General features: G+C 38.9%; 1 protein-coding gene across 2 annotated transcripts in view; it reads right to left on the bottom strand.

Annotated features, from left to right (window-relative positions):
- Positions 1-390: 390 nt before the first annotated feature.
- Positions 391-9,901, bottom strand: part of SHQ1 (SHQ1, H/ACA ribonucleoprotein assembly factor) — a 77,293-nt gene continuing 67,782 nt past the window's right edge. For both annotated transcript variants that reach the window (XM_034440563.3, XM_034440564.3), the window contains one exon: positions 391-2,410. In XM_034440563.3, coding sequence (XP_034296454.2) covers positions 1,828-2,410 — 583 coding nt within the window. In that variant the 3' untranslated portion in view covers positions 391-1,827. The remainder of the gene's footprint in view (positions 2,411-9,901) is intronic.

Below are 9,901 nucleotides of genomic sequence, written 5' to 3'. Positions count from 1 at the left end.
TCAACGAGGAAGCACACTTCATTGCCTGTCACAAAATGGCGGGCTGAAAATGAATAATGGGCCACTTATCTTTTGCCGTAGGAGTTCCAGGGCTTGAATAATCGTATACATGATACCTCCTCAGATTTATTTTCAAATTTGCACAAACTAAACATATTGATCTAGCTGGTGCCTTAGGTGCATTTTCTGTGTAGTTTATTACATTATCACTGATCACTGTGATAACAGTACTTATAATTCAGGGATGCCAAAGTATGAATACAGACATGCATATTGTGCATCTTGGATGCAAATGAAAAAATGCAGCTTTGCCTATTAATAGCAAAGAATGTAAAAAGAAGAACATGATTGGGGCATATAGCTCTAAATGAAAAATGCTCATCTCTGCTCTTAAATCACAGCCATCTTTTATTAAGCCATTGGCATAAGTACAACTATATTATTTTCTACAGCTCAGAAATCTGCATTCTAGCCAGGAAATCACATTTTCTCCAGATGAGCCACAGACCAGTAGCATAAAGATAATCTACAATCAAATGTTTAATGATCAGCAGTTAAATATATGTTGTATGTTCTAAAATAATGCCAAATATAGTCATATCTCACAAATGAGACTTTTGATGGATAGAGATCTTATCAATTTTACTCTCCATGAATTTTGATTTCCCCACCCTAGTTTTTAAGTTTTCTAATCTTATTTTTACATTTTTAGCAAAGATTGCTAAAATCTTTGCTAAGATTGCTAAAATCTTTAGCAAAGAAGGTATGAATGTATTTGTACTTACAATTCTCATTCATCCAAATACATATAAGATAAGGTGGGATTTTGTGACTATATATCCAAAGAGAATACATACCAATTCCTCCTCTTTTTTGTCACACGTGTACCTAAAACATATCTTAGCTGTTTTTAATATTGATTTTCATCAATAACGTTTACATGTATTTCTCCTAACTATACGACAATGTTGATTCAGCCTTGGATACTTGCATATTGATTTCCTCTGTGGTGGTGAATGATCACAATAAAATATTTCAATATATTCATACACACTCTATGATATATCTAAGCACACACACACACACAACCTAATTTATGTTCAAATTTTTGATAAGACAATTACATTGCATAATTTGCATAAAAAGAAATATTGAGAAATATCTGGATTCCAACTTGTGGTATGTTTAAAGAATTGAATTTAGATTGGTTCATAGTACAATATTAACTGAACCAATCTCTTTCCCATCACTGCCTGCAGTAAGTCTCAGTAAATTCCACAAAATTCAGTACTGGGAAATATTATTACCATTAATCTGAACAGAGATTGAACATGCTGCATATAGAAATCAAGTTGAAAGCCAAAGACACTACATGCAAATATCTGGAAACTACAAGGCTTTTTACTTCTACTCAGGCACAAGCACCTCAAAATAAACAAGATATTAAGCTATTAACAAAATTAATTTTAAAATACAAAAATAGTTAAGCATACTTTTCCCCCCAGAAACCAGTAACCTTCTTCCATATTTTATACTTTCCTAATGCAATTAAACTATTGTAATGTTAAGATTATAGAAAAAACTTCTCTTAGGTATCAAAATTAAATTAGACTGGATTACTGTTATATATTTAGAACACTTTTATCTCATGAAGATCTTGATGAGGGACACCCATATTTAAAAAAGAAATACTAGTTTTGCTTCCATATATTAACAAATTCTCCCTAATTATTGTCTAAGAAACTTCATCTGTAATACCCAAAAACTTTGGAGTCACCTCCAAGAAATGTTCCTTTTAATTAAGATCCAGTAAAATGTTCCTTCTAATTAGGATCCTCCAGGCTGAGCTGTGCAATTGGTCCCCATCTCTTGTGAAGAGCTGTTGCAGTCCTGGCCATCATCCCTTAGAGAAGGTGCAGCTTCAGGCAGGTCCGTCAGCCTTACTGCCGCCTGCATTTGTTTTTCTAATTCCTCTATTAGTTCTCCCGAAACAGATGTAGACCGTAGAGAAAGCTTTGATTTTTCATTACTACCCTCCAGTGTCAAAGTGCCTGTGTCTTGCCTTAATCCATTATCATCAATAAGTGGGGCTGTCCTCTCCTCTAGGAGTGTGCATTGTAAAGGATTTATTTTCCCATCTTCGCTGGCTGAAGACTCTTGTTCATCCGAATCAGAGACTTCTGTCTCGTATGATGAAGTGCTGCCCGAGTCCTCGAATTCACTGGCATCTTCTTGGGAGGGAGGCGGCAGCTGCTGCTCAGAATTGCCTGCGTCAATCGCTTTTAACTCTTTCTCTTCCTCGTGTACCAGAAGCGCGGCTGTTTCCAACTCATTTAATTCGAAACCCAAGTCCTCCTTACTCAGCTCTGCTTTCCGCACGCATTCAGCGAGCGCTGCCAACTTCTTTGACCTGTGGAAGGGAAGATGGAAAAAACATTCGGTGTTCTGAATGATACGAATGCAAAAGTGACTAAACCAATGCAAATAATACACAAGACAGTAAGTAACAAGGGCTCCCATGAGCAGATTTTCTGATTATTCATCAACGGAGTGTCAATCATGCTTCTTGTTTTTTTTGTCTGTCTGATTTATAAAAGTATCTTTCCCCTTAATTCCATGATTGCTAAAATTCCTCAGTAAATTCAGTAGTGATGGGATAAAAGGGTTGACAACATTCTTCAGGGGGGCGAAAGCATTAATGACTGGAGACTCCTTTGACAGCTGCCCAATTGTTAGGCTTGGCAGTGGATAATGGGTGAATGGGGCCAGGAAAGCTTCTCTTCCTATCTCCCTTCCCATCGTTTCTCTGATAAACACATATCCCTGCAGACTAGATTTATTTTTGTACTTGGTGAGTTTATATAGCCACTTGTCTCACACACATGTCTATGGGTGGCGTATAAAAATAAACACAAAAACAATAGAATGAAATAACTAAACAAAGCAGGAAAATTCATTTTAAACTTAAAAACAATAAACCCATTATGTTAAAAGCATAATTTGCAGGATGATGAACTCATTTTCAAAGTAGCAATGCAGCCACTTTGCAGGCTCCAGACCAGTGGTGAAATTCAATTTTTTTTTGACTACTGGTTCTGTGGGCGTGGCTTAGTGGGCATGGCAGGGGAACGATTGCAAAATCTCCATTCCCATCTCACTCCAGGGGAAGGATACTGCAAAATCCCCATTCTCTCCCCACCCTGGGGCCAGGCAGAGGTGGTATTTGCCGGTTCTCTGAACTACTCAAAATTTCCGCTACTGGTTCTCCGAACTACTCAAAATTTCCACTCTTAGTTCTCCAGAACCTGTTAGAACCTGCTGGATTTCACCCCTGCTCCAGACCCACTTTATCAGACCACACCAGATCTGGTGACAAAGTCATCACTTCAGGTCCTTCTGGAAAGCCAGCAAGGTTGGGGCCAATCTGAGCTCAGCGAGAATGATGTATCAGAGTATGGGCGCCACTGCAGAAAAGGCTCTCCTCTTGGATCCTATCAGGCAATACACCTTCCTGGATGGGATCAGCAACATGCCCTTTGTGCTAAATCTGATGGGGCAGATAGAGATGATTGGGAGAGGCAGTCCCTCAAATAATCCAGCCCCATGCTATGTAGGGCTTTTCGCAGTAATTACCAGCACCATGACTTGAACCCAGAAGCAAACTGCTAACCAATGCAGCTATCAGAGCAGAGGTGTAAAGTGTACTGATCTAGGTTCCCACATTATTCATTTAGTATCAGTTTCCGGATGCTCTTCAAGGCCAGTCCCATGTACATCATGTTACACTAATACATGTGGGAGGTGACAAGGGCATGAGTGAATGAGTGCAGGGTCTCCTGGTCTAGGAATAAGAACAAGTGGCCTACGACCCAAAGTTGTGCAAAGTTCTTCTCAGCCATGATTGCCATTTGTTCAGTGAATATGAGTCGTGAGTTCCATAAGGATCACCAGATAGTGCACTGAGTTGGGCTGGAGCAGTGCCACCCCACCCAAAACTAAAGATGTTAAACTCCCAAATGCTGATGGCCCTAAAAGCCGTCAGTTTTACGCTGAAGCCTCTTGACCCCTATCTAAATCCCCAAGTTAATACCAAGACAGAATATCAATAGCATTGCTTATTTTACCTGATGTAAGCAATTTGAAGTGAGGTATGATGCATAATGATGATACCTCACACCATGGCTAAAGATGACCTCTATCAATTGCTTCATGTAGATCAGGTGTCAGGGTTCCTAATTAAATCATGAGCCTTGAGCCAAGCTTTAAAAGAAATCCAGTTATTTATTAGGAGCTTCATGCAGGCAAGTGAAGCCAGCTCTGACCCTACGTGATTTACGCCCCAATCATGACCCTGTTTCCCCCCTCCCCCCAGGTTGTGTCATCAATCACATTCCCCAACGGAGCAATTTCGTGGGTTGTAGAAACCACTCCCCTCCGGCCACTGTGGGTAACCCTAGGATACAGCCTTGAGAGAGATAAGTCTGGAATGTGCATCTGTCTTTGGCTGCCGTGCCATTTCATCGGTTTCCCATCCCCCCTTTCTTATGGCAACTTGAGAGCAGGCCAGGGGTGTCAAACTCACGTTGTCATTATGTGATGTATCATGACTGTGTTCCCCTTCGCTAAACATGGGATGGACGTGGCCAGCTCGTGACACATCCAGCCTGCGGGCTCCCTGATGTAGATGTTAAACAGACAGGAGATCTCAGCTGTGTCAGGATAGTTAGAAGAATAAAATGTGAAGTACCACCCTCTCCCACTGCTCTTAATCAGGATCAATGATCAAATCACATTTTCAGGATTAAAGGCAGTATCCCTCTGAATAATAACTGGTGGGTATTAGCTGAGACAGGGTGTCTTCTGCATGTCCTAGATGCAGAATTGCTGGCTAGCTGGTCTTTATAAAATGCTTTTCAGACTCTAGTCATTATTTTATTTTATTTTATTATTTTTATTTATTGGATTTCTATGTTGTCCATCACGATCTGGTGACTCTGGGCAATGTTTACAATATATTAAAAGTTAAAAAGTGTTTAAAAAGTTAAAAAGCAAAAGAACAATTCAAATAGAATAAAAATCTACAAATTAAAATTAAAAAGCAAGGTGATGGTCAGCTTGGAGGAGCTTTTTCTCTATCTCATCAGCCACGTTCAATGTAGCGGATGTCAGGGTACCAGGCCAAAAAGTAAAGACAAGTTTTTAGGCTTTTCCAGAAAACCATTAGAGTGTGTGTGTGTGTCTGTGTGGGGCGGTTGTGGGCGGGGGAGATCTCATCCCTGAGAGGAGACTATTCCAAAAGGCTCTTCTCCTGGACCCCTCTAGTTGAAATTCTTTGGCTGCTGGGAACTGAAGTAGGCCCTTTCCACTGGAATGAGTGGGGTAGGTTAATCCCATAGCACTTTCCCTGCCATTTTCCCTTAAACCATGTGGATAATAAAAGCTGCATTGGATTTGTAATCTGGAGAAATATGAATTCAACAAACTGCAAGGGTATTTCTAAAATGTTAAGGAAAAAAGAGCCAACTCCCCTCCCCAAATATTTTAAAATCACTTCCTGATACTATCCAGCAGCCTGTAAACCACTGGAGACTTTATGTTTCATCTATTTATTCATGATAGCCAACAACATTTTATAAAAATATATAAAATTAACGTAACACTGAGATCAATTAACAATTACAAGCCTGATTAAGCAGATGCAGGTTTACAGATTTTCTGTTTCCTGAAAGGGTGGGAGGTAATTCTTGAATGCTCTGTTACCAAAAAGGTCAATATCACCAGTTCAAATTATGCTTGAAAGGGTCCTGGCAACAAATGCCCAACACCCTATTATACAAGCTTCACATGATTCCTGTAAATTCGGTAACAGATGAAGATCAAGTTGCATTTTCAGAGTGAATACAGTATATATGTTTCCTTCAGAAGAATGCATGGCTGTTTGAACTTTAATCCTAAATCAACTCTCTACTGACAATAGCAGTCTTGTGTCTGGATTAAATGGTAGCTTGTTCTCCCTCATCCATGTGTCACAGAGTTTAGACAATGCTTCCTTAAGAGTAGCTGGAAAGCAGAAACAGATCATTCCAAGTTCTGAATGATCATCCTTAGTGCTTCATGTAGCTATTGAATGTCAAGAGGGACAAGTTAAAACATTGTGGGATATTAGAGGTCAGAAATCCAGGCTTATATAGTAAATCTGCAGCACTGTGCTCAATATCCAATCCTTCCTGACAATCCTGAAGAATAGTCATAACAACAAAAGTTGTGAGCAGTTTGGGAAAATTAGCAAGTCTGCATTTATCCCATCCAATTTCAACCAAGGCATCACAGTACTTATCTTGGTTGAAAGCCCAGCTGAAATGGATCCAGATAGCACATTTAAGTACCTTTACTGGTGTAAGCAATCTGTGCCAAGACCATTATTCACTCAGCAAATGTAAACTGTGGTCTTCTTTATTTCCAACATCAACTTCCAGTACCAAAAGTTAACAAGGGATTTTCCTTTCCACATCAACTTGCCCAACAGTTAATCTGGGCACCTCTAATCTTCAGAGTACAAAGGAAGGGAATGCATAAGAGATGTGGTGGTGCAGTGGTTAGAATGCAGTATTGCAGGCTAATTCTGCTGACTGTCAGCAGTTCGATTCTCACCGGCTTAAAGTTGACTCAGCCTTCCAGCCTTCTGAGTCAGTAAAAAGAGGACCCAGATTGCTGGGGGCAATAAACTGACTCTATAAACTGCTTAGAGTGGGATGGAAAGCACTATGAAGCGATATATAAATCCAAGTGCTATTGCTATTGTTATAAATGGGCGCTAGTGGTGGGAGATGGAATCTCAGGAATGCGAAAGAAAGGAAGAAAGATTTCATTGTAAATTAAAATTCTTCAGCCTTGCTTAAAAAGCACAGCGCAATTAGAGGACATGGAAATATGCTTCTTAAAGGGGCCCCAAAGAAGAATGTTAATTTGTAATACTTTGGGCCAATGACATCTTTATTTTTGTGCATGCTTGGGAATGTACTTCCCCTTTTTCCTGTTTACATTTTTGGTCACATTCATTTCAGTCATGGCATTGCTTCAGTTTGGTAAAAGCCTGTGAATACAGACACATGCAAACTGTTCAAATTAAAAAAAGAAATGGCGCTTGCCTCTTTATCACTCTCACTGGGTAGGAACAACACAGCCACAATTAGCATCCCTCCCTGTCAGCGTGGCATGAATGGTATGTTTGAAGGCGTGCCGATTGTATAGATGAGCAGATGCAAGTGAGAATGGTTTCTTCTAGAATCTTTCCCCATTTTATGAAAGCCACCTGCTTGTTAAATAAAAAAAATGTATAATCTGCACACTTATTTAAATACCTTGTCTCTATAGCTAACTACATTATGTCATACAGGAACAAAATGTGTTAATTGGATTAAGGGAAACTGAACTGAAATTTTTAATGTGTCATTTTTTTCTTAAAGACTCTAGAGAATTCAATGCTATTTGATCCTTTTAAAATATTTTCACATAGATAATATTTAGGGAATATAGAAGAGCAAGGGCAGATCCTTCAGCATAATTATCATCATTATCTCCCGCCAATTCTCCAGGTCTGCAACAGCTGTTTCTCCAGGCTCTGGTTCCTCAGACTCTTTTAAGTGGCAGCATCAGGAATTTGAACCTAGCATGTGCTCTCCACACTTAGCTGCTGAGCTACCACCTTTCTCTTAATAGTCTTATAATTGGGGTTGAACATTCTGCTGGAACATGTTTTCCGAGGCTGCATTGCCCCCTGGAATGAAGGTAATTTAGAAAGGGCTGAGAACATTAAAAAGAAAAGAAAAAAAAAAAACCCACGCCATCCAGTTGTCTCCGTCCTTTCCACACACTTTTAAATAAAATTCCTTTAGGAGATTAAGAAATGCTCTCTGTGTTATACGGAGTAATTATCCCTCCTGGGAACTAGAATATAAAGATCTTTAAAATCATTCGGCTGAGAGAACAAGCACTTTTAACTTTTGCCTCACAGGAGTTGTGTATTACATTATCAGCTGCTCGCTCTGGTGTCACTGTGTCATGCCTCGCAGGTTAGTAGACTTTGGCAGAGGAAATGAAACCCAATCAGTTACAGCGGGATTTATTGCAGACCTGCTGTTGCAGGAAGTGGTGAAAAGTTGATTGATAGCCTGAGAAAAAAACCCTTCTGCTGCAAAAACAAAATAAAACCCGAACAAAAAACTACAACTAAAACAAAAAATGCCAGCATGTGTCTGCTATTCACGCCTGATTTCCTTTTCCTCCTTACTCTCACTCTTGCTCATTTCATGCAATACTATTGTTTTATTCTCTTCTTTGTCAAAAATATATTTACATACACCGAAGAACCTCACAAATCATCCAGAACATAATATACTTAACCTACCAATATTGTAGGCATTTTTCTATCGCTTAATTACATATGACAGGACAGCTGACTTCTCTTAATTATGGTCTCTATTTTAAACCATCTCAATCTCAAGATTTAATTAATATCTAACTTATTTATACCACCACTCCTTTTGAACCAAAAGGCGAATACAAATGTCCCCAAAACCTCCTACTGCCAACAAAAATATATTAACACATACCTGAGAGGCTGATAAATGAAAGAACTAGGATCTTAGCATAAGTCTGGATCAATATCCTTTTCAATGTTTCCAGGCATTTCATGTTCCAGTAAATTAGAGCTGGCCCACAATTTTAACCAAATCTACAATTAGGAACTACTTAATATAGGGCTGGTGTTTCGTATTCTTTGGTTTTTCTAGAAATGGACTGATGTAAACCAGTGGTGGGCTGCTCCTGGTTTAGTCCGGTTCTATAGAAGCGGTAGTAAAACTAGCGGGAATCTCCGCCCACCTGCCACATCATCATGGGTGATCTGTGCATGGACGCGCGCTCCCACTGCGAACGGGTAGTAAAGGAAAGTGGAACCTACCCCGATGTAAACTTGCTATTTGTCAGTTATCTATCTTTGACTATGGAGAAAAATAAACTTCCCATGACATATATACTATTTAAGCTCCCTAAAACCTTAAAGAGATATACAATAATTTTATTATTTATTAAATACTTTTTTGACACATTTAAAAATCATTTATAAATCAGTTGCAGATTCCTTTTAAAGAGAAGAAAAAATACTGATGCTTTGCTGTAATCTTTCTGTTTCCTCAGCATTAAAGATGGAGAGCTATTCAAGTATTTAAACTCTAGTGTGCACAAAGAAACCTCGGAACAGCAGCCGTTCCTTTCAAAAGACAAACATCCATGTTATCAGAATGAATATTACATATGTTTGGCTGACAGCCAGATCAGCAAACTTCATAACACCAGGAGCATTATAAGCACTTCACAATTCTGGCAAGGAGCCAGGCAAACGTATGACTCATTCAAACAAGACACTGGTGTTTATTTTTAAAGATACAGACATAATCCCTTGTCTTCCATTTGTGCTGAAAATCACAGTCCTGACATCTTATCAAAAGCAAGGATATAACATGCACTCTGCTCAGAAAACAAGCGCAACAGGCAGAATTTCCTGTCACATGGGTACCTCCAACATGTCTCTCTTTTCCTGACAAACAAGAGCAAGTAAAACAGTAAAACACAAAGTCAAGAGGATGACAAGGACATGCCATCTGAGGAAGACAGTTACATTATCAAGAACCTTTCCTGGACTAGTGTGAAGTAATGCATTTTATGAAAGTACCTTAACAAAGTGTATGAAAATTATATAATTTGGATAATTGTTTATATGTGGTGTAAGAGATAAAAATCATTTTTGAATATATGTTAGGAAGGTAGCAATGTAATGAATATAAGTAATGAAGGACTGTAGACATTAAAATGTGATTATTAACAAAGTTAGAAAAAGATT

This window comes from Pantherophis guttatus, chromosome 2 (assembly GCF_059756535.1).
Source record: "Pantherophis guttatus breed Tessera chromosome 2, ASM5975653v1, whole genome shotgun sequence".
NCBI lineage: Eukaryota > Metazoa > Chordata > Lepidosauria > Squamata > Colubridae > Pantherophis > Pantherophis guttatus.
This window is presented reverse-complemented; position numbering and strand designations above follow the sequence as displayed.